Source organism: Cyprinus carpio, chromosome B24 (assembly GCF_018340385.1).
Source record: "Cyprinus carpio isolate SPL01 chromosome B24, ASM1834038v1, whole genome shotgun sequence".
Classification (NCBI taxonomy): domain Eukaryota; kingdom Metazoa; phylum Chordata; class Actinopteri; order Cypriniformes; family Cyprinidae; genus Cyprinus; species Cyprinus carpio.
Genome location: NC_056620.1, coordinates 23,090,988 through 23,116,697, shown reverse-complemented (window position 1 = coordinate 23,116,697; position 25,710 = coordinate 23,090,988). Strand labels below are relative to the sequence as shown.

The following is a 25,710-nucleotide window of genomic DNA, read 5'->3' as shown; positions in this document are numbered from 1 at the left end:
CACATACACACACACACACACACACTCTCTCTAATAAAGGCGATACACAGAGTCTAAAACGAGCAACCAGCCATTCTCAGATTCTACACTGTGTTTCTGAAGCTGCGTAGTTTACACTGTGCTAAGGTTATTACATGAAACAGCATTTGCAACCCAATTTATTTCCACAATTACATGCATTTCAAAGTGAAGCACACTTTTGATTTTAAACAATGGTGAAGTGCCAACAGGAACTGAATTGCACAAAAAAAAAAGCAAACAAAGTTTATTTCATGCTGACTTCAATAGCTTGAAACTAAACATCCTGCCATTTTACGATACATTTTTACAGATGGCACTCGTGAATCTAGTTTACATTTAACTTATACATAAATGCTTTACTGAAAACAAGCTAGTAAATTGTTTATCGAGGTACAAGGACTTTCTGTACCACATTCCAATTCACTTTATTTGGACTTGAGACTAGTCCACATTTGAAGTGGTCAAAACCTTTCATCAGAGGTTTCATTGTCCTAAAACCAAAATGCGTTCTTGTCTTGGGACAACTCTGATTAACTCTTTTTGATCTACTTCGTATGTTAACTATTGAAGTTAATTTCCATTACAAACTACTTTGAAGAGGCATTCAGACTCTGACAATGATTATATCACTGCATGTCGCCAATTGCATCACTAGCATTTCACAATCTGCTCTCTTACTGGTTGTAGCATCATTACAAATTTGCATATAGCTAAACTCGTGCATCACCAACACTCTCAACCACTCAAATTGCCTCAACTCGCCAACTTTCACAATCAAATAATGACCTTTAGTTGCTCTGAAGTTGCAAATCACTGTTGGGCGTCAACCAATGACACACAGTATCATCTAGTCATGAGACTACTACAGCAATAAATGGTAAGTATAGGAAGTTATGAATGAAAGATGTTACACAATGCACTCACAATAGACATCATAAAGAGAAAGCAATAACTAAAGAAATGTTGACTTACCTAATTGGTGTGTTGCAACAGATGATGTCAGGGAACATGGAAGAGAAAAAAGAAAGAAAAAATATCACTTACAATTGTATTGTACTTTGTATTCATTCATAAAGTGACAAGGGTGGTTCATATTCACTCTAAAAGTGCTAGAAGAGAAATATAAAGGGGTGGTGGGAAACCGAGAGAGAAGATTGTCACTGTTAGGTGCCACCAGTGCTAGTATAAGAAACAATCACAACAGCAGAGATGCAAAATTGTGAGGGAACAATAACGCCTCCTCGACAAACTGCAAACCAAAGCGTTTGGATTAGTAAAGTACACCCTGGATCACAAGGTTAAGGGGGAGGAAGGGGGAGTCTTGCTTGTTTACACAGTTGGTGATTCATTGTGGAAGAAACACCCAAGCAAAACCAAGCCAGCTCGCTTTGAGCGAACCCTGACCCTTGCTTCCAGCTGATGGGCGGGTGATTTGTTAGTTATTGCAGTGCACGGTTTAAATCACTCAAGCCCAGACTTGGAATCCACTCAGCCATGCATTATGTGGATCCACTTCCCAAACATCCACAACAAACCTTCCAAAGTGAAGAGCGCTTCTGCTTTGAGCTCCCGAGGTTCTGCAAAACTAGGGAAGAACGGCGGAGCGGACGGATTTAGACCGGAATTCTGGGGAGACTGCAACTTTGCTTCAGGGGAGGTTGGACTCTTTGATGAGGATGAGCCGGGCTTCTTGCCTTGTTTGGATTTAGGTTCCTTCTGGGCTTTGCTCTTGGGCGAAGGCAGAGGTGCGGGAACCGGGGTCTCAAAGGCAACACCTTCAAGATCAAAGGGCTGACTGTGGTTATTAAGAGACCACGCAGGTCCAGATGGAGAAAACGGCGGTGCCGAGATCAGTGCTTCCATCGGTGGTACAAAACAAGTGCTTCCAGGGGTGGGCGCCTGGGGTTCCTTTAATGGTGAACCTTGGGTGGTGTAGGTGTGATCTTGTCCAAAGATTGCTTCCTCGAAGGTCACACCAGGAGAGTCGAAAGGCTGAGTGTCGCTGAGGTTGCAAGCAAGAGAATCTTCTGTTTCCATGAGGATATCTTGCAATCCGGATGACGTGGACAAGGGGTGCTGGGGGGATAAATCGGGGGCTCGTCCGGGAGACTTCGGAGAGGGCATTGCAGGTTCAAGATGTGTTGCAGATGGTGGTGAAGTGGCCGTGAGGGATAGAAGATCTTGGGTAAGAGACATAGGAATGAAACTCTCATCGGTGAAGTCCTCAGAAAGCGACACAAGTCCGCTGTCAACTTCAAGGGGTGAGTCAGTTGCGAACTCCTGTGGCATGCAAGCCGAAGCAGGGACAAAGGGCTCTGCATGGATCGCCCATTCCTCAGGAATCTTCTTACGGCTTTTTGGCTTCTTGACTCTGCCACCAAAGTGGCCTCCGTCTTCCCAGCCTCCGTCTCGGTCCTTGCGTGGGGATGGCTGATGGGGGCTGTCGGATGAAGCACTTTCGCTTTGCACATCCGTGGGGAAGTCGTACACCTCGTCCCTGGGTCTCCGCTTTTTCTTCTTCTTTTCCTTCTTACGGTCAGATCCCTCACCTTCCCGTTCCTCTACATCTCCTGCCCCGCTATCTCTCGGGGACCACTGAGGGTTGGCCGTGACATGTGGGCTGCTCTCTACTAGAGGACCGGCATGGCGACTGATAACAGTGGAAACGCTGGCCGTGAAGGGCAGGTCAGATGGAATGCCGGCCTCATCGGACCAGCGGTCACCAAAGACACCTCGTATGCAAAAAAGAATGGAAATTAGAGCAGCACTAACTCCCCTTTTATGCTCTCTCACACATTCACTAACTTATCAATCACGCCATTTGATAAATCTTACAATCTGCAAAGATCATAATCAAACAATTATGAACATATTTTAAGAAATAATAAATATTTTGTTGTTGTAGAAAAAAGAGGAGAATAATAGAATGATTTATTATTATTATTTTTTTTAGTTTTAGAAATAGATAGTTGCAGCCTTGGATGCTCATTGGGAAATATTTCAATTACACTGCAATACATAATATAGTAAAAACTATTACATTACCTTGCAAAGGTTTAATTTCTACAATGAAGAAGTTAATTTAGAGATGTGCTTGACAAGAAAGTGAAATTTCATTGCATTTCTCAAAATTAAGGTGCTGAAATGAGGGGGTTAAATGACAAACCGTAACTAATGAAAAAGCTTGAAGCATGTAAACAGTACTAAATTAAACCTTCATGAACTATAAAAAAAACATTCTTCATAGGTACATGGTGTAATTTTTCATTAAAAGTATACAAGAATAATCTACTTCTACTTAAATATTAGACTTCAATAAAATGAATCTTGATTAAGGATGTATTTTGGCTTACTATACAGGTAGATTTTTTTGTTTTCAAGTCAAAAAAGTCAAAATGACAAAATAGACATTCAAAACACAGTCTACGAAACCAAGTCTTATTAATGAAACAAGTCATTATCTCTTTTACATATCTGCAGAAGATTTGCATGAAACAGACTGGGCAACTGAGGTCAAGCATAATTCATTTGTGTACAAGGTCTAGTCTGCTCCATAAGAAATAACGAGCAGATTATTTGTGGGAATTGAATTTGCACAGTAACACAATAATGCAGGACGATTTTTCATATAATAAATGTTTGTGGGAATTGTATTTGCACAGTAACACAATAATGCAGGACGATTTTTCATATAATAAACGAGGTTCTCTTAAAGTTATGATCAAACGTTTAAGTAACATTAATAGAACTTTCATTCAGAGTTATCTGGTATTTAATAACGTTCTTGAAACTAGCACAAAAACGTTATTTTTACATTGTTCATTAAACAGTTTTTCTGAAACATTTTCGTTGGATGTAACGTTTTTTTTTTTTTTTAAATGTTACTTGTTTAAAAATGTTCATAGAACATTTAAAAGTGACATTTCCATAATGTTTGCAAAATCTTAAAACTAGTGCTGTCAAACGATTAATCGTATACAAAATAAAAGTTTTTCTTTACATAATATATATGTGTGCATTGTGTATATTTATTATGTATATAAATACACACACATGCAACATACATTTTCAAAATATTTACATGTATATATTTATAGTCAATTTATATCATATGTAAATATACTTAATATATAAACATAACATACTTTTCTTAAATATATACATAAATGTGTGTGTATTCATATATACAAAATAAATATACACAACACACGCACATATATATATGTATATATTATATTATATATGTAAACAAAAACTTATTTTGGATGCGATTAATCGCGATTAATCATTTGACGGTACTACATAAAACAGAATGTTTCCTTAAAGTTTGCATTACAAAAATAAATTTTTCAGACATTAATGTTTTAAACATGCAGAGATCATGCAGAAATAAAATTCTGATAACTGAAAGGGAAAATTAGCAAAATGGTTTCAGAATATTTTTGTTAGCTGGGATAGTCTGCATCATGAAGTGTGCTGTTTCCGACAATCTGTCCTGATATGACACGCTCAGATAAATCGCACAGACGGATCTGTGCTCTTCGGACTGATAGGGGTGAACCTGTGAGAGTGCAATGCATTATGGGACACGCTCCATCTGTGAATGTTAAAGGGACAGTTCATCCAAAAGAGAAAGTCTAGTCATCATTTACTCACCTTCAAGTTGTTCCAAACCTGTATGAGTTCTTTTTTGGTCTGTTGAACACAAAAAAGATATTTTGAAGAATACTGGTAACCGAACAGTTGGTAGCCATTGACTTCCAAAGTATACAATGGAAGTCAATGGCTACCGTCAGCTGTTTGGTTACCCACATTCTTCAAAATAAAGAAACTCATACACGAAACAGATAAAAATATTACATTTGCTATTATAAGTACTAGATAACTGACTCATGCATGAGTTAATATGAATCTACAGGTCCGACCATCTATTTGTAAGTTGTGTAACACACTGTTTGCACATCAAGAACCAGCCTTGAGCGTCAAACCAGGCAGAATATGGTTCTTGAGCTTGATATAAACCAGCAGCATGACTCTGGGTCTCAGCTGCACTGTACTAACCCCATACAGCTGTGGAGGCCTAAAGGCCCCTGGGATACCAGAATGGATGGATTTGAATAGTTTGGACAACTGATAATGTAACTCAGTCTAGCGCTCGTTATAATGCCCCCCAGTGGACAGCCTAAGCTTCAATTACTGATAGATTAGATATTTGCGCCACAGGGGCTCCTGTAGGAATCCCATAATCCCTGATACAAAACACATGGGAAGTACATGAGCGAAATGCACTACATATTGAGGAGATTAACAGTTTTAGGAGACGATTACATGCAATAAGACTGTACTGATTTATAGAAAGATAAATCCTGAGACCGTAATGCACATGAAATGTATATAATATTGACATACGCTCAACATCATGTTGTTTTTGTGCCGATCTGTGTTCTCTACCTGCAGATGTGTCCCGTGGGCTCTTGGGTGTCGTGGCTGCCAGGGGTTCAGATGGTATTTTGGGAGCTTCGGTGGCCTGAGAAGCTGGCGGCTCCTGCACTTCGGCCAAACCAGACGGTCTTTCTGTCTGGAAAGGAGCAGCACCTGTGATCACCGCCGACATTACGCTGGGCTGAGACAAACCTATGGGTCCAAAGACGTTCAGAAAGAAGTCAAATACATGACACATTTACTTCATTATACCAAGTGTTTGTGGCTGGTCAAGATATTCTCGAGAATTAATCATTAAAAAAATACTAATGTATTATTATTATTATTATTATTATTATTATTATTATAAATAACACTGCTGCTGCTGCTGCTGCTACTACTTCTGCTAAATTATTATAATTATTATTAGTAGTAGAATTCATAATATTAACATTACATTTATTAAAGTTTATTAAAATGATAAAAAGATAAACAAAAAAATATTTTGAAGATTCTGCAGCAGAAGATTCTACAGTATTAAAGGTTTTTAATACAGTAAATAATATAATAATACTAATACTACTACTACTAATAATACTAATAACAACTACAACAAATCAACAATATTAAATATAATAATAATAATAATTATTATTATTATTAAGTATTAGTAGTAGTATTACTATAGTTAATTTATAACGTAAAAATATATTTGTTAAAAGTAAAATAATTTATGAAGTATTAAAAAATAAATAACTATGAAGATGAAGATTCCACAGTATTGAGCACATGACATTTATTAAATAGATTATTAAATATAAATAAATGCAACCTACTTGACAAATATATAAGAAGCCTCCACTTAATTGTCATTAAGAAACAATCTCAAGATGCAAAAAAATGTGTCATGGTCAAAAAAAAAAAAAAAAAGTTAATAAGGCTTTATGTAAAACATATTTTGATCTGTTTGTTTTGATATTGGAGTGAAATACGATCCTGAGATGCTGATGCATGATATATGCATGTATCTGTCATAAAGGTTTATCAGACTGGACACATGTATGTTTCTGCGTGACAGAGAGTGAGTGAGTCTGTAACAGGTGGAGCATCTGAGTTGAATCCTGATGTGAGCGTGACTCATCACCTCCCAAGAGCTCTTCAAACCAGCGCCATCATCAGCTATCATCTTCCCAGAGAGAAACAGGCCTGTTCATTTACCCTGCTAATGAATTCACGCTCATTCTCATTACTAGCATTACTACTAATGCGGCCCATTAGAGTGCAGAATAAAAGCTCGGGGTTACATCAGATCAAATCTTCATTAATCAGCGCACGACCAGAGAGATGGTGGAGCTTCTGTCTGTGACTTTCAACAAGACGTTACCACAAACTTAAAGTTTCCCAGCATCTATAACCAACATAACTACCGTAGATAGATGTGTATCGCATTCAAAACAGGACTCACAGGAGGAGAAGACGTGAGAGCTGCATTAAACGAGGTCAGGGGTAATTAGAGGTGTTGTTTTGCTGGACACACACTTATAGTAAACCTAATTAACGTCCGGAGAAAGATTCAACAAGATGACACTGAGCAAATAAAAGTGTGTAATTAACGAGCCTCAAGCAGCAAGCACTGGAAATCAGCTCAATCACATTAGGATAATGATCTTCAAAGCTCGCTCTCTAAATATATATATACACCCCAAAATTAAACTTAAAGATGCAGTCAAAGTATTATATCATTTTATTTATTTATTTTTAGTATTTTTAATTTTTATAGTATTTTATATTAAACATTGTAGTTTATTGTAATATTTCAAACTGTGATATTTTATATTATCTATTGCAGTATTTCATATTTAAATAGATTCATATATTTTTTCCCTCCATATGTATTTTTTATTTTTTTTATTGATAAAGAAATATAAAGTTAATTCAATTTAGTTTGAAACAACTGAGAGTCTCTTATGCACACCAAGGCTTCATTTATTTGATCAAAAATACAATAAAAACAGATATATTGTGAAATATTATTTCAATTTCAAATTTGTATTTGAATATATAGCATTCATAGATAGATAGATCACAGCATATTCCATCTATCTATCTATCTTTCTATCTGTATATATATAGTAGTATAGTAGTAGTAGCAGCAGTAGTATTTTTTGGTTTTTATTTTATTTTAGTATTATTAGTAGAAGTTTTTTTTTTTATTTTTTTAATTTATTATTAATAATTATTTTTGTTATTGTTTGTTTTTTTATTAATTATTATTATGATTATTAATTTTTTAATTATTTTTATTAAATATAAAATGACATGCATTTATATAATAATGATACTACTACTAATATTGCATCTCTATTTTCTTCTGCAAAAAAAAAAAAAATTAAAAAGAAAACCCATGAAAAAAAGAAAGAAAGGTTTTAAAAAGACAACACAACAACAGTACATTAATTATACTAAAATAACACTGATTGAAGGTGGTGAATTGTTTTAAATTTCTATCTATCAATCTATCTATATATAAATTTGTATATATACAGTCAAAAGTCTGATTAATTTTTGTAAATAAATAAATAAATAAATAAATAAATAAAACTTAAAACCTAAAACTTAAAATAAAACAATATGAAAAAAAAAATAAAAAAACAAAAAATTATATATATATATATATATATATATATATATTTTATTTTTTAATATAACATGCATTAAAGAAAAAATAAAACCGTGTATAGAAAGAATTTATGACCTGATTGCATCTCTATAGGTTTTTATCTTTTTTTTCCACTCACTTACTTTTTTTTAAATATATTATCATTACTGCAAATATTACTGCCAAACTATCACTACTACTACTACTAAAATTATCAAACTTATTTAATAATAAATAAAAAGATTTAGAAGATTCAACAGCAGAAGATTCAAGATTCTATAACATTATAACAAAATGTATGAAATAAATAAAATTATTATTATTATTGAAATTAAATATAATGTGCATGACAATTCAGCAGCTTCAGTAAAGCACTGGTAAACTGCAAGCTATAATTTGGGCTGGAATGATGGAGAGATCATGTGATTACGGTTTTGAGGTCACCTGTGAACGCTGCCATCGGGCTGCTGTCCATCATCAGCGGAGGGCTGGACTGTGAGTGCCACTGATCAGGAAAACCAGACACTGAGTCTAGAGAGAGACGGAGAGAGCAGATAAACAACAGGGCGTAACGAACGAGTGCGCTGCATGTCAATGAGAGGAGAGAAGGGACCAGTGTTTTCTGAGAGGCTTTACAGAGACAAAACAAGCAGCCGGTTATCACTAGTGAAAGGAAACAAACAGATGTAAATGTCCAATTGTCATTTATCAAAGAAGTGTTTGTGCTCCTGTGATGCACCTGCTGGACCAGAAAACTCCCACAGAAACACTCTGAAGGAGACAGGAAGAAAACACAGAGCATACGATCCCATCATCATGTCAGCTAGTTTCAAAATATCATTTTAGTAAGAAACTGTCTCCGTTTCCATCCACAGTCTGTTCTCTGTTAATCTGATGCATATTGTGCACTAAACCGGAAAACTCTTTCTCCATCTGCCTCATTTTGGCTGACTTTACACAACTTCTGTGACTAACAACAACAAAGTCATACTAAAGACACAACGAACACTTCTGAGGAAGAACTTCACACCGGATTTACATCAACATTTATTCATTTAGCAGACACTTTTATCCAAAGCAACTTACAAAGAGATTCATCCTAAAGTAATGTCTGGGTTTTATATCATCAAATCCTCGAAAGATGATTAGTTTAGTTTTAGGCTCTTAACAGCAGATTAAACTAGAAATTCAAGAGCTAAAATGTTTTCGAGTTATGTTTGTGAAGTCACATGTACGTATTACTATGTTTATTGAACCAAATAAAAATAAAAACTAAATCCATGTAAGAAAGAAAGAAAGATTTTAAAAAAAAACAACAGTACATTAATTATACTAAAATAACACTGATTGAAAGTGGTGGATTGTTTTAAATTTATTTCTATCTATCTATAAATTTGTATATATACAGTTAAAAGTCTGATTAATTTTTGTAAAAAAAAAAAAAAAAAAAAAAAAACAATAAATAAATAAAAAACTTAAACCTGAAACCTAAAAAAAAAATATAAAAATATATATATATATATTTTTTTTAAATATAACAAGCATTGAAGAAAAATAAAACCGTGTATAGAAATAATTTATGACCTGATTGCATCTCTATTTTCTTCTGCTATAGGTTTTTCTGTTACACCAGTATTAGACTGTTTTTAATGCTGGTCTGTTATTGCCATTCAATCTATTTCACAAGAAAACCCTGCACCTACATGACATGAAAACTATTCACAGATCAGTCAGACAGTCTCTTCTGTGTCTAAGTGGGCAGTTCTGGACTACAATCATCTGCAGTGTGGACTCAATCTTAAAGTGCACGTCACAACTCCAGTAAAGCTTTATTTACTACGTAAAGCAGAGGCTGAACTCACCTGAGAGTAAGTCTGTCCCAAACGTCTGCTGCTCAGTCTGAAGAGGCGTCTCTTTCTGTGACATCAGCGGATTCACGGCGCCTGTAAAACAGACATGAAATCATCTTTCCACTCTGATAACAGACTATAATCCATGCCTTCAACTCACCTGCCACATATCACACACACAGCACGCTACGTCCATGCACACTCAAGTTAACACGCGGTTAGAGCGCAGAGCTCGAGCGGCTCGGGCCCCAGACGTGTCTCTGACTGGCACGCTGTGAACTCATGGTCCCGTCTGTGTGGGGAACCTCCTGACTCAATCCTGATCCGAAGTGGCGGTTCTGGACGCGACCGCCTCCCAAACCCCCCCCCGGCGCCTCCTCGGACGAGCGGCTGACGCTGAAAAGACTCGACAGGACGGAAGCCAAAGTCGAACCCAGACAGAGTCCGTTTGGTCCGGACCTGCGGGTCAGAGGCGGGTTCAGCTCGGTTTACGTGCTCTCGAGCCAAAATCAAGGCCAATCTCACCCACAGACATTACAAGCCTCATTAACAGTGCGAAATTAACGAGGCAAAGTATCTGGACACAGAGTCAGACGGACAAGATGCATCCAAAAATCATCATTCGCTGAACCTCAAGTTCCTGTATTTCATGGAAAACATGAAATTTAGCTGATTTTCATTTTTGTCTACACAAAGCAGCTCCAAAAAGGTTAAAAAAAAACTGTCTGATGTCCTATACTCCTAGTCTTCTGCATTTCTGAATGAAATTTAAACTGTTATCACCTGAAATACTGAAAAAGTGAAACTGAAAAGTTTGGGGTCAGTTAGAATTTATTTATTTATTGAAATATTTCTATGAAGCAAGGCAGCGTTAAATTGATTAAACGTGTCAGTAAAGACATTTATAATGTCACAATATACTTCCATTTCAAATAAATGCTGTTCTTTTGAATTTTATTTTTTATCTATGAATCCTGGAAAATAAAATGCATCTCAGTTTCCACAAAAATATTGTGCAGCACGACTGTTTTCAACACTGATAATAACCAGAAATGTTTCTTGAGCAGCAAATCATCATATTAGAATGATTTCTGAAGATCATGTGACACTGAAGACTGGAGTAATGATGCTGAAAATACAGCTGCTCATCACAGAAATAAATTACAGTTTACAATATAGTCACATAGAAAGGAATTATTTTAGATTGCAATAATAATTTTTATCATTAGATTTTAGAGACTTGTTTCAGAAACATTCACATATGCAGCATTATCGATGCCAAAAACATCCCTGATTTGCACACTGAATGTGCACGATAGGGAATGAGATGCGTGCGGTATATTCAGAAGAAAACAACTAAAGCAGCGCGAGCAGCATCATCCTGTCAGCGCTGTTGTTTCCATCAGATGGCATCAGCTCATAACATTCTCATAAACTGCTCCTCTCAGACAAAACTAGACGCCGTAAAGAGAAGCAAAGATGTGTTTTGGTAGGTTACGGTGAGTTATGACCCGTCAGCATGTCTCTGGCTCTGTCCGCAGGCGTTCGTGATGAGGCGGAGAGCATGCTGGGAAATCAACAACTGGCGGGGTGTGGAAGCTGCACACGATCCAGAACGAGCCGTGAGAGAGAAAAAGAGGGAAAGATGCCAAAAAATCATGGCCGTCTGGCCCAAAACTGTCAAGTTCAGTTTAGTTCTCCTCGTTGACGGAGGCTGCTTGACTTTGAGGACTGCAGTTAACGAACCGCTCACTAACGATTATTAGCAATGCCTTTTTTCTTATTCTCAACTACAGCATCTCTATTCATGATATTGATCACCACTGACGCTAACTGACACATCTCAGTGTTTACAATAATAAAAGCTCAACAGGAAACAGTAATATGAATTATTCTGGGACTAATTTTTGCCATTTTAAGACTTCCATTATACGTATATTTAATTTAATTTAATTCCATGACAATGAACAGCATGTGGGCCGTAGACAATAGGTTGAAATATCCCAGAGCATTATTATTAATTAATATTTGTTTTATGTACTTATTTATTATAAGAAGAAATGCCATTTGTTAATTAAAAACCATTAAATACCGGTAAAAACTAAACTCTAATATATTTATATTTTATTTATATATATATATATATATATATATATATATATATATATATATATATATATATATATATATATATATATATATATATATATATATTCAAATAATAATAATTATCATCATCACCATATGAAAACAAATATATAACACATTTTATAGACTAATAATGGTATTTTTTAAAAATGTCATCATTAACAACAGTATTTATTATTATTAAAAAATAAAATAAATTTAAATATATAAGTATTTGATAGTATTTTCTCCATTAACAACATAATTTATTATTATTATTATTATTATAAAAATAACTGAGACATGAAGATAAACAAAGGTTTAGTGGTAGTGTCCTCAGAAGGCTGAATGATTAATTGTTTCTATTATTTTTCTTATTTTCGATGTCTTGGCCAGAGTTTGACCTTCAGTCTTACCTCCACCCCCAGAATCTCTCTGATATATTTTTGTGGACAGTGATTCTGTCTCTTTTCCCGTTTTGGTGTCTGTGCCTCCAGACGTCCCATGGGCCACACAGACCCCGTTTATTTTTACGACTTTGCCAATGAGGACGCAGGCGGCGCGCTGAAATGTTGGCCGGGCAAACGATCCGCATCTCATGACACGTTTGCCAGAGGAAGCGGAGCAATGACACAGAGTCTGGGTGACCTCACGGCTGGCTTTTTATCCACGTCTGCCACCGGATCGTATTTATATCGCTCTCATCACCTGCAGACAAATGCTTCAAATGACTTACAGTGCTGAGAAATGATTTAATACCGTGATACTCTGATGCAACAGAACAGGGTTATTTATGATTATTATCTAAACTGCTAATGACACCCAAAACTGCTGTGCATCTCTGTCGGACCCTTAATAGAAATGTGCAAAAATAGTCAAAAGACTAAATCACATTTTATTGCACGAAACTATCAGTGTTCACACAAAGATGAAGAACTACAGATTATGCATAATAAAGGGAAATGCTCACAGAAGGCTGACAAGAACTGCCTCCAGAATTACTTGACCAGAGCGAGGTCTAGTGAGGACAGTAAACACGGTGAAGAGGAAGACGAGGAGTGTGTGACCTCAGTCTGACCCCGCAGACGCTCCACCGCAGGATGCAGGATTACAGCGCTTCCGCAATGATTTAAAACACATGCCAAATCTCCAAAAGACCAATCCTGAGAACGAGGAAGCAGCGAAAAGCACCTCCGCAGACGGGGATTATGGGAAACGGTTACTTCATCAGTGGAGAAACACCCTCAAAACTGACCTCAGTTCAGATTAAACTCAAGGAGGACAATTTAAGATGAATTAAGAGACGAGACGAGACAGGACGAGGACGCCAAAGCTGCTGAGCTTTACCAAGATATTACTGCAACTACTGAACCAGGATCAACACACTGACAGAAACTCTCACCTACACAAATCATACAACAATAGAATTACATTAAATGGGTCACAACATACATTTTCAGCATTTTTATTGAGAGAGAAAAAAAAAGGCACACAATTTAAACTTAAATGGTTATCAGCTCTCCGTAAAAAATATTTTATGCATATATGAATATTATTATATTTCTAATATATATTATTTATTATACATACATAATGATTGCATATGATTAATAAAACACTAAAATTAAGTAAAATACAATACAATAAAACGCTATAATATATACACACACACTACCTTTCAAAGCTTTCAGGTCATTAAGATGTTTTTAGAAAATCACACATTTTTGATGAATGGTTGCACTAAAATAATAACAACAATAAAACATTATTCACATATGAATAATGCAATACATTAATATACATTAATATGATAAGTGTTTACATATGTATGTATATGTATATATGTGTGTGTATTGTATATTGTGTATATTGTTTTGAAGAATAAATTAATTTCATTCATCAAGGATGCATTAAACTGATCAAAAGTGACAGTAAAGACATTTATAAATGTTGCAAAAGATTTCTGTTTTAAATAAATGCTGCTCTTTTGAACTCTCTATTCATCTGTGAATCCTGAAAAATAAAATGTATCACAGTTTCTACAATTATATTGTTTGGCGTAAGTGTGTTTTATTTTGTTAATAATAATAAAATGTTTTTTGTTAAGATGATCAGCATATTAGAATGATTTCTGAAGATCATGTGACACTGAAGACTGGAGGAACGATGCTGGAACATACTATATTTAACATATTTAAAACATATGTATAAATATATAATGCATAGAAATATACTGCAATCCCTTGCTGTCAGCATTACGTAAAAAACTTGGCTTTCTAAAACAAAAAGCGTGATTGGTTGTGCAGTGGGCACAGCTGGATGAGAGATGGACTCAGCAGAGGATCCCGTCCTCTGGAGAATCAGGGACACAACGGCTCCGGATCGAGCGCATCTGCTGCGGGGCCGTCCAGCCCTAAAACAGACTCAAGTAGGCCAGGCTGACCCATATAGAGCTCCCGCAGGAGCCACTGCCGCAGAGACGCCGCCCAAACACACGCTCCTTACTGGAGACACGTCATCACAAAGACCAAGAGAACTAACCAAAACTAGAGTTCAGGACAGCAGTGAGTCAATCTAGAATGATCGTTCACACAACAATTAACATTATTAACATAATGACTGTCCTTCTTCTGTGAAACACAAAAGACAACGGTCTGGATTTGGAAAATGCCTCAGTGCTTTTTTTTTTTTTTGTCCATACAGTGAAAGTCAATGGGGTCCAATGTTGTTCTTCAATTTCTGAGTGAACTATTCCTTTAACACACAGCCATTTGTGACCCTGGACCAGTCTTAAGTGTCGATAAATAACCGCAGAATAAATAATCTCTCCATTGATGTGTGGTTTGTTAGGAGGACAATATTTGTCTGAGATACAACTATTTAAAAATCTGGAATCTGAGGGAGCAAAAAAATCTAAATATTGAGAAAATCATCTTTAAAGTTGTTCAAATGAAGTTCTTAGTGATGCATATTAAGTTTTGATATATTTACGGTAGGAAATTTACTAAATATCTTCATGGAACATGAACATGGAACATCTTAATATCATAATGATTTTTGGCATAAAAGAAAAATGGATAATTTTGACCCATACAGTGTATTGTTGTCTATTGCTACAAATATACCCCAGAGACTTAAGACTGCTTTTGTGCTGCAGGGACACGTATATCAATTACTCCAAAAAGTCTTACATTGTGGCTCAAATCATCATGACCAGCTTTAAAACCAGTTCATCCAAAACGTCTGCAACAAATAACCAGATTTCCAAGTACAAGGACAGACTGAAACAGTCGATAAAAACTTTATTAACTGAGTGGACACTAGAAAAATCTGGACGTACACGAGACGTAATACAGACTACAGCAGCCAGCATGTGTGTGAGAGGAGGAAGAAGCTACAGCGCTGTGTTTGAAGCCTCTCTTGGCTTCTGGTTAAACACTCAAAGTTAAATAAGATCTACTTTAAATGCAATTTCAATCAATCCATCTCTAAAGATGCAGCATGTGATTTCAGTGCCATTTTCAGCACCAAACAAAGTTGCAAAGTGTCTCAGCTGCATAGAAATATTATTAATATTCCACATACAATTAAAGACAAAGATGGGGAAAAATTACATACACAGTCTAAACAAATAATACAACCTTTACAAATGCACTTATGCAAGCCGAGACATATTTTGAGTAAATAGTGCTTTTATAATGCATTTATTAAGTTATTTTCATGTTATTTTATTTAATGATTTAATTATTTACAAATGCACTTATGCAAGCCGAGACATCGTATGAATATGTTGTGTGTGTGTGTGTGTGTGTGTGTGTGTGTGTGTGTGTGTGATGAACTCTGGCAGCTGAGGTCTCAAAGTGATCTTTAACACGGCCAGACAGGAGGACAGTGTACATACAGTACGCGTATGTTTGTGTGCACGATGCAATCCAATGCAGCAATGGAAACACACACAACACGTCTCTTTGGGCGACTGCTGTGTGACGATAAACAAAGCTGTGTGAATCAGAACTAATACGACACACTGATGGTGCAGTTTACAGGTAATCAAGACGTGATAACGTCTCTCTAGGATATTAAGACAAGAACAGACTTAAAGTCAACATGAAACTACATTCACAAGACATTTTTCTTCTACAATGTGATGCATTTTGGGCTGAAACAGGATATTCAGAGCCAGACAGTGTTATTTAACTTAGGGTACTTCTATTATTGTTTTCTTTTTATTAATATTTCAGTTAGTTTTTTTTAATTTCCCATTTTTTTCTTTTCTTTAAATTTTTTGCTGATAATATTGAAATGTTGAATTTTTGATATTATATATATATAATATATATAATATATAGTATTTTGTTTGTTTTTTTTATATATATATATAAATAATTGTTGATTTTTTGTTTTTATATAAATATATAAATATATATATATTTTTTTAATTTTAAACCAATATATAAAATATATAAATATATATAACTGGCTTAAATATAATATAAATATAAATAAAATAATAAAATAATATTTAAAACATACACTTTTTAAAATATTTCATTTAAAAATTAATGTTTTATAAAATATACATTAACTGAAATAAAATATTTAAAAAATAATAATAATTTCAATATTATTTTACCCTACTAACAAAAATGTTTTGTCTGGTTTTAGTTTACTATAATACCACGGTCAGAGCCGAATTTTGCAGTGGATTGTGGGAGATCTGCTCTCTATTTGATATTATTGCTATAACATTTATCACATTAACTAACATTCATTTACTGACACTTTATCAGCCTAAAACAATGACTAAACAAATAAGGAATTGAGAGAAAAATAATAATAATGTGCTCTAATAAATCATTCACAATGAGAAATGTGCAGTCATTTAATTGGGATTTCATGTTGAGTTTAATTGGTGAAAAGTGTTTGTATGAGCAAGAAGAAAAGCCTCACAGTAAGAGTGTGTGTGTGTGTGTGTGTGTGTGGATCTCGAGGCGTGTGTGACCGTGGTCTGTCAGCACCAGATATATCATCTCTCACTTTGAGCTACTGTTCCCTCAAAAGCCCACAGAGGGACTCCTCCGGTGGTGTGTTCGGAGCGTCCCGCGGCCGCTGATGCTGCTGTACAGTGTGCCTGCGATGACTTTGCCGAAGAGGAAGAGGAAAATGTCTTTAAATGAGAAGCCGGAGTGTGTCTGACAACCAGACAGTGTTCCAAAACCTAGTGAGCCGCCTACACAGTCAGCATTTTAAGGCATCATAGTGTGCTCCTGAAAAAAAGGGCTGGTCTATAAAGTCAGGCGACAAGATTTTGTTCCCTTTTAAGATATCTTATTAAAGATAAGGCAGCACCATGGACAGGAAATCCCAGAATGCATTGCAATAAAATAGCAGGTGCATGCAAAATTCTAATAAAAAAAAATAAAAAAAACTCTGTCATTAAAAACTGTCCCATATGTTTGTTTTGAGTGTCACATTAAATGCATGTTTTATGCATAGAAAAATGTATATTTAACAATATTTTAACCAATGTTTATGTCCCATGTGCTTGTGTTTTGAGTATCATATTATTAGAAAATAAATGCACAGTATTTTCAATACAGTTTTTGAATGCCATATTTTGTGTTTTGTATTACTTTATTAATATAATGCATATTTTATCCAATATTTTATAAAATTTTGGTGTTAAAACTGAAAGGAGGGTTAGGTATCAAGAACTGGTTCCTATTGTAGCTTTAATAAGAATGTTTATTTAATTCATACAGTTCAAGCTGTTTTGTTTTTTTAATTCAATCCTTGAATGTTAAGAATTTATGAATTCACTTGAATGTTAAATAAATGTTATTTAGTTGGCAGTAGTGATTATAGCCTAAATGTGGCAGGAATAAAAGGTAGTCTAACTGTTGTAAATATTTCAATCTGAACCGAGATTTGATCAAAAATTAATCTGATATGCAGACCCAGAATTGATAAGAGTGAATCAAAACCCAACCCTAGTCTCAATAGTTTAATGAAACTGAACATGTCCCCTGTGACGGGTCCCTTAAAAGGCAGCAGCCTATGTAGACAGCAGCTCACTAGGGTTTGGACTCAGGGTTTTCTCCGTCTCTCAACACATCCCACGTCCTGAAGCAGGGTGCAAAGCTGAGGCTTTTGAAGAAGGTGTCAGGAACAGGTTTTCCAGAAGGTTCAGCGGCGTGAGCGAGAGAGGCATCGAGACGCAGCCACGAGCAGAAGATCTAGTCGCCTGAAGCAAGACACAGGGTGGAAACACACGACGCAGGGCAGACGGGAAGAGAACAACAGCGCTGGTTAGTACTGCACACCTGTCAATCAATCTGTCGCATGCAGCATCCACGGCAAATAAATAAATGAAGACATGCTTAAAAACGTCTCTATTCCCTGGACATCTGCGTCGGCTGCAGCTCACACATCTATATATTCTCTGCCCTACTTACTTCCTGCAAGAACAGCAAAGAGAAACTTTCCATAATCATGATTCATGGAGATGCAGAGCTCATGCAGGAGATCGTTCCAGCACAACAGCGCCACCTGAAGGACGCTCATCAAAACACATTACGCTTTAATAAAGCAAACAGCTGTGAACTTCTTATTTTCATTATGCATTAAATGCTTTATAAAATCAACAATGCACTTGAGGCATGCTATTTTTGTCTTTTCCCATCATAAGCAGTGCAGTGAAATCACATGTTAGATGGTCATTTTGTGATGTGCTGTGGTGAAGAATTATTGTTGATCAGCATGAGATGTGCGTTGGTCTTGGGTCTTCTGAAGCATTTTGCTCTTGTGTGCTGAGAGCTGAGAGTAAATTATTACTGTCATATGAGAAGAGAGACAATTAAGACAAACACTGCACCTACAAGAGCAAAACACACTGAGGCTTTGGGCTCAAACTGAGACACGGGAGACGACATGCACAAAGAAATATAAAGTAATGGATTGTACTATGACATGGGTTAGTCGGAGAACAAAAAAAAAAAAAAAAAAAAACCATTACTAGCAATTCATTACTAATCAGACTGAAAAGCCTTCATGTAAACACCTCGTTCCAAAGAGGTGATGAAGACCTTAATGCTAGGTTATAATTAATATGATTAATGGAAACTAAGACTAAAACTAAAGCCATTACTTGAAATAAAAATTAAATAAAATATAAACAACTTGTTTTATTTGATGCACTTATTACCCAAAATAAAAGGTATAGACACATAAAATTAAATAAATAAAAGGACAGAAACACTGCACAAAATTACTAAAACTTAAAAATAAAAATTTTAAATATATAATAAAATAATTAATTAAAAATAATGTTAAAAGTTTTTAAATTATATTATGATATAATTTGTTTTAAATATTTATTAAAGTAGAAAATATTAACCATTTAAACCTTAAAATCAGACCCAATATTTTACACAATTTTTGAATGCCATGTGTTTTTATGTGTTTTAAAGTATAATGTTATAAAAAATAAAAAAATACATATTTCACCCAATTTTTGTGTTAGAAACAGCCAGGGTTGAGTATTGAGAACCAGTTCTGATTTTATTTAAAATATTAATAGAAACTATAAAAACTCTCTCACTATTAAAATAACAATGCCTTTAAAATCCATAAAAAAAAAAAAAATAAAATAATTAATCCTTGTGCATGTGTGTAGTGCTTAAGTTTATTTACGTCTTATGAACTGATCAGCAGTGGAGAATTAATATTTGTGCTAAAAATGAAAAGATAAAAACTACAGTTGGATTCATTTGGACTGACCAAAATCAGTGTGTGTAAACAAGAGCAGCAGATTTCTATTTATATCAATACATTAATGTATATGACGTGCATTAATCAACATATTTCACAATATCGACTCCATTTGAGTGTCTATGCACCATCACAAATTTAACTCGTGAGCATCAACAAACAGGAAACAAAAATCAAAGTCAAGTCCCGCTGACAGACATCACGTGACAGAGGATGACAGATATCAAGATTGAGGAGAACAGGTGCTATTTAATGCACTGCTAACGGGATAAACATGCACTTACAAAGTAAACTAAAACCTTGCTAAATTAAGGTTTTAGTCTCCTCGACGCCCACTGAGATGAGTGGCTTCCCGTCCGAACAAAACAAATGATCTGAACTGAAAATGAGCATGAAGGAAAACGAGCAAACCAAGGTATGACTCAAATCATGGAGTGACTAAACTGGGGCGATGAGAAAATCTTACCAGGGTTTTGAGCCCCTTGGACTTCCTGCTGTCCTGTCTCGACTACTGTACTCGGATCTGCTCTCACACACACACACACACACACACACTCCACAATTAGAGGCGCTTGAATAAGAAAATCCTCAAAAGCCAAAGGGAGATTCCTGACAAACACACAGTTTGCTCAATCCAAACAAAATCAATCAGAGAGACGCCCACAAAGATTCACACAGGCCAATACAAACCAGAACCACAGCAACATTCAGTGAACATCAAAACAATCTGTGGAAAGAGATGCTGTACTGCTATTATAAAATAAGTAGATAAAAAAACGTAATACAATAGAGTAAAAATATATAATCCAATGCAATAAAAAAAGAAAATAAATGCAATAAAATAATAAATAAAATGCAATAAAATAAAATAATAAATAAAATGCAATGCAATAAAATAATAAATAAAATGCAATGCAATGCAATAAAATAATAAATCAAATGCAATGCAATAAAATAGTAAAAAAATGCAATGCAATAAAAAATAAATAAAATGCAATGCAATAAAATAAAATAATAAATAAAATGCAATGCAATGCAATAAAATAATAAATAAAATGCAATGCAATAAAATAGTAAAAAAATGCAATGCAATAAAAAAAAAATGCAATGCAATAAAATAAAATAATAAATAAAATGCAATGCAAAAAAAATGCAATGCAATAAAATAATAAATAAATAAAACGCAATGCAATAAAATAATAAATAAAATGCAATGCAATGAAATAATAAATAAAACGCAATGCAATAAAATAGTAAAAAAATGCAATGCAATGAAATAAAATAAAAAAAAAAGCAATGCAATACAAGAAAAGAAATGAAAACAAAGCTTGTTGGTAATAGATCAGCATTATGTAATGTTTTCGCTGGGTAACGTGCTAACATCAACAGATCGGACTCACCCTTCCCGTCATTGTCCAGCAGTGGGACGAAGTTCGTCTTGTCAACCGTCTCTCCGACCCGGTCGTCAAAGGTCTCGGCCTCCAGCGTGGCCACGAAATCCATCTCCACCATGTTCTCCATGTCAGGCTGAGGAACGCTGTCGGTCAGAGCATCAGTCAAGCTCAGATCCGCCATGACTCTTACTGCGACACAAGAAGAAAACATGTCGGTTTAATAATCACAATAATAAGAACTACCTATGCTTGTTAATATTTTGTATTTACTGTCATTTATGCACCACAGCGAGAACACTTTCTATTATGATGATGTCATGTATCATGATGCAATCTCTGTGAGATGTTGAATTATGTCATCAGAATGGGCTGATGGCTTTTATGTTTTATAATTTAACATTATCATTATCAGTAGAAGTAGAAGATGAAGGTAAAGGTCGTGTTGAGTGTTGAGGGTGGCCCAAAAGAACTCATTTCCTTCTTTAACTTTTTCTTCAAAGCCTGTGATCCATTTGCGGCGTCTCTCTGCTGATAATCATAATTTGTGTCTTCCTGTGTTGTGTAATCTTAAGACTTCGCGTCTGTGTTTTCCTAAATCACAGAGATTAAAGATGTGGCAGCGGTGTAACGCAGCAGGATTACAGCTGTGGGATGGACACACACACACACACACACACACACACACACACACACACACAGATCCCCGATTAAACAGAGCTATCCTGAAACATCAGTTCAACAGACTAAGCTGAGAATCTTTTCTCCCTCTTTAAAATATAAATGCACTCAGTTCTTTTTTTAAAAATAAAGGTAAAATAAAATATTAAATATATTATATAAATTTTTTTATTTAATTATATATAAAAAGAATAATAATATTACAAAAAATACAAAATAATAATTTAATACAATTTTAAATAAATAGAATTTAAAAAAATATAAAATATTTAAAAATAATAAAATAAATAATACAATTAAGTGCACTGCTACTACTACTAAAAATAATAATAATAATAATAATAATAATAAAATGAAAAAATTTGGAATATATAAAAAAATAATATATTATAAAAAATATTGTGATATAAATATAATATTTTTATGTGTTATAATTTTTATAAATAAAAAAATAAAATAATCATTAATCTTGTTCTCATAAATCACAGAGCTGAGTCATATGTAGCTGTTAAATCCAGTGTGGCGTCCTCTACTGGTGAAGCACCACAGTGAGGAGGACAGAATGTTCCAGTGGAGGAAGAGAGGGGCTTTCAGACAGGAAGTGGGTGTGAATATTAGGTGTACGACAGCAGCGGCAGGCACTTGTGAGCTGAACTTCCCTTCTGCACTCTAGCATGCTATCCGATTTAAGACTTTCATGAGATCATTACATCTGCTGTGGTGAGGTGACATCATCATCATGAGCTGCAGCAAACCAGCAGCTAAACGGAGCCAAACCACCCGATCCTGAACGCAAGACTGATAATAAACTCACTCCAGGTCACCATGCATTTACTATGATTATCATCGTGATTAATAAGCTGGGTATTTATTAAACATCATATTACTGTTGTTTCATGCTTTATATAAAACATAAAGGAGAACTCATGTTGTGCTGACATTCATGGAGCAATAAATGAAAAATAAAGTAAATAAAAAAAATACAAATAATATCAGAAAGTAATAAAAACTAAATTAAAAACTAAAATAAAAATGACAATAAATTATTTTTAATAAAATAAAATGAAAAAAATATAAAAAATAACTAAATAAAAATAAATGAAAAAATAACTAAAATAATAACATTAAACAAAAATTAAAAGAATAACATGAAAAATAACAAAAAAAATATAAATGAACAATTCAAATAAAATAAAATAAAAACTACAATAAAATAAACTACAATAATAAAAAAATATAAAATAAAAAGTAAAAGAAATATCATTAATGACCAATTTATTTATATCATATTACTGTTGCTTTATGCTTTAAAAAAGCCTCTCAGTCATGCATTACAGTAACTTGACCACAACTAATGGGTGTTTTTAGGTACGACACAAATCATTCTCTCATGGCTTTTGACCTGGATTCTACAGGATCTGAGCGTCAGAGGATCAGAGAGCAGCTGCTGTGCTGAGACCTTCACTTTCCCCCACAGCTACAAACATTACGACATTATAAGACACGACTGGCTCTCCTCCACTGTCCTCCAGAACCTGTTCAGCTACAGTAAGCTGCGAAACAGTGTTTATCTGCCACGACAAACAGAAGAACCGCATCTGTATGTGCTCGACACCACGCAGAGTCATTAATATATAACAGCAGTTCAGGAAAGACCTGGACCACTTTCATCAGGTGACTATCTGAAAGCCTTAGCTATTCAAAAAGCAATGCTTAGTCAACTTCACGAGCTCTGGTTAAAGAAATCACATCCAGGAACTGCTATCTGGGCCGTGAGCCTAATAACACGCGGCGGATCACATCGGAAGTCATCATGTTTGAACAAAGGAAGGATACTGGGGTAAAAGTGGCTTGTCGCAGGATGATTTGATTTGATACAGCAGGCCAGAACTAACACAGTTCACTTTAACAGTCACTGTGGGCAGGTTTACTATTAATCCTTCTCCATAAATGAACAAAATCTGACTGAACCTCAGTTTGGAGGAAGCATCCCCTTCTTACAAACAAATTATAACGCAAATAATGTTTGTTTGTTTTTTTGTTTTTTGTTTTTATCTAAAAATGCACCAGGGTTATTTTAGTATTATTAAGATACTACTATATCTTTCTACTAATACTAAAATACTAAAAAAAATATATATATATTATTTGATTATTATTCGGAACACTTTTATATTTTCAGGTGTAATTTTTCAATTTAAAGTTTTAGTATTTTGTTGTTTTGTCCTTTTTATTTACTCATTTTAATTTCAGCACATGCACATTTTCTTGTTGGTTTCAGGTTAGTCTGCAGTCATAATTGGCTTTATATTGTGTATTGTATGTCCTCATTTATATAGTTAAGTAGATGTGTTTGTTCTCAGGTCGTGTGAGGCCATTGACACAGTTAAGCCTGTGTAATCTACTGCTCTACAAACACACACACACACACACACACACACACACACACACACACACACACAGGTATGCTGCTCACACACATGCCATAATCTTCTGCACACATGAGTTGAGATTGAATCGAGGGTGTGTCAGGAATCCAAACACAAATATTATCTGATCTTATTACAAACACACACAATTTTATCCTTCAGTGACAACATGAATCAGGGACACGAGATTCATAAAACAAATCTCACTACACAGAGAAATATGACTCATCTTCATCATAATTATTTGATTTCCAGTAACGCTATGAATTTTTAAAATGGTTTTACAGACCATTTCTTATTTTTTTAGTTTTACTTGAAGATTTGAAAGAAAATAACTAAAACTTAAACAAATAAATAAAATAAAAATAATAATAAAAAATAAACCTATTAAAAAAATTAATAAAAACAACACAAATCAAAATTATGAGAACTATGAAAGAGGAAAGTAAAACTAAAATCAACTTAAAAAAATCATTGTTTAAATGACAAAGAGCAATAAATAAATAAATAAATAAATAAATAAAAGAAGCAACATTGAACAAAAAGGAAATTGTGGGGAAGAAGACAGTGTTAATGCAGGTGAAAACACAGAAAATGTAATGAATAAATAGCAAAATTATATATGAACAGCAAAAAATAATGAATATTATAAAAGGTTTATACGTTTATCCGGCCTCACGTCATTAAAAATGTTTCCATAAGAATAAGCTGAGAAGTCTTTCTATCGAGTAAAACTGTAATAATATAAGAAAAAGTACATAAAGGGAAACTTCTGAATAAAACCATTGCTTAATAGCTTTGCTCGGTTTCATTTAAAGCAGGTTTTTATATTAATTACTTGCTTGTGCTGGTGTTATGGTCCAAAACTTCAACCCTAATGTTCACATCAGATGTTCTGAACTGTCCACACATCACAGCTGTGCTTGTTTCTGTATTCTGGCCTCTCAAACACACATAACCCAGGTCACGCCAACCATGAATCAAACACAGACACACACACACACACACATCTATTCACTCTCTGTGCAGCAGCTCCGCTCCGGTCAATAATCATTAGATTGTTTTCTTCAGGGTAAATCTGCCGGCTCAATATTATTTTAGCACACAGCACCTACAGTTTAGCGAGGTCAAACTGCTGACGCGCCCTCACAGTATTTTTGGGCTTCTGTCTAAGTTGGCAGCACACTAAATTTAAGACACAGCCGGACCGTGCCTGACATTTCTGAGCAACAAATTATCAATAACTCAAGTTTATGAAGTCTTGCATTTGTGCAGCTAAACAACAACAATCATCTCTTATTTATATTCCACTTAGTCTGGTTCAGTTTCCTTCACTTACTTCTGCTTTTTTTCTGCTGATG

General features: G+C 34.6%; 1 protein-coding gene across 1 annotated transcript in view; it reads right to left on the bottom strand.

Annotated features, from left to right (window-relative positions):
- LOC109053217 (microtubule-associated protein 4) overlaps nucleotides 1-25,710 on the bottom strand; it is a 61,494-nt gene that overhangs the window by 26,022 nt on the left and 9,762 nt on the right. The window contains 6 exon segments of the mRNA XM_042751689.1: nucleotides 1,557-2,753; nucleotides 5,473-5,655; nucleotides 8,546-8,632; nucleotides 9,964-10,044; nucleotides 20,315-20,371; nucleotides 21,249-21,431. Of these exon segments, the coding sequence (XP_042607623.1) occupies nucleotides 1,557-2,753; nucleotides 5,473-5,655; nucleotides 8,546-8,632; nucleotides 9,964-10,044; nucleotides 20,315-20,371; nucleotides 21,249-21,423 (1,780 nt within the window). The 5' untranslated portion in view covers nucleotides 21,424-21,431.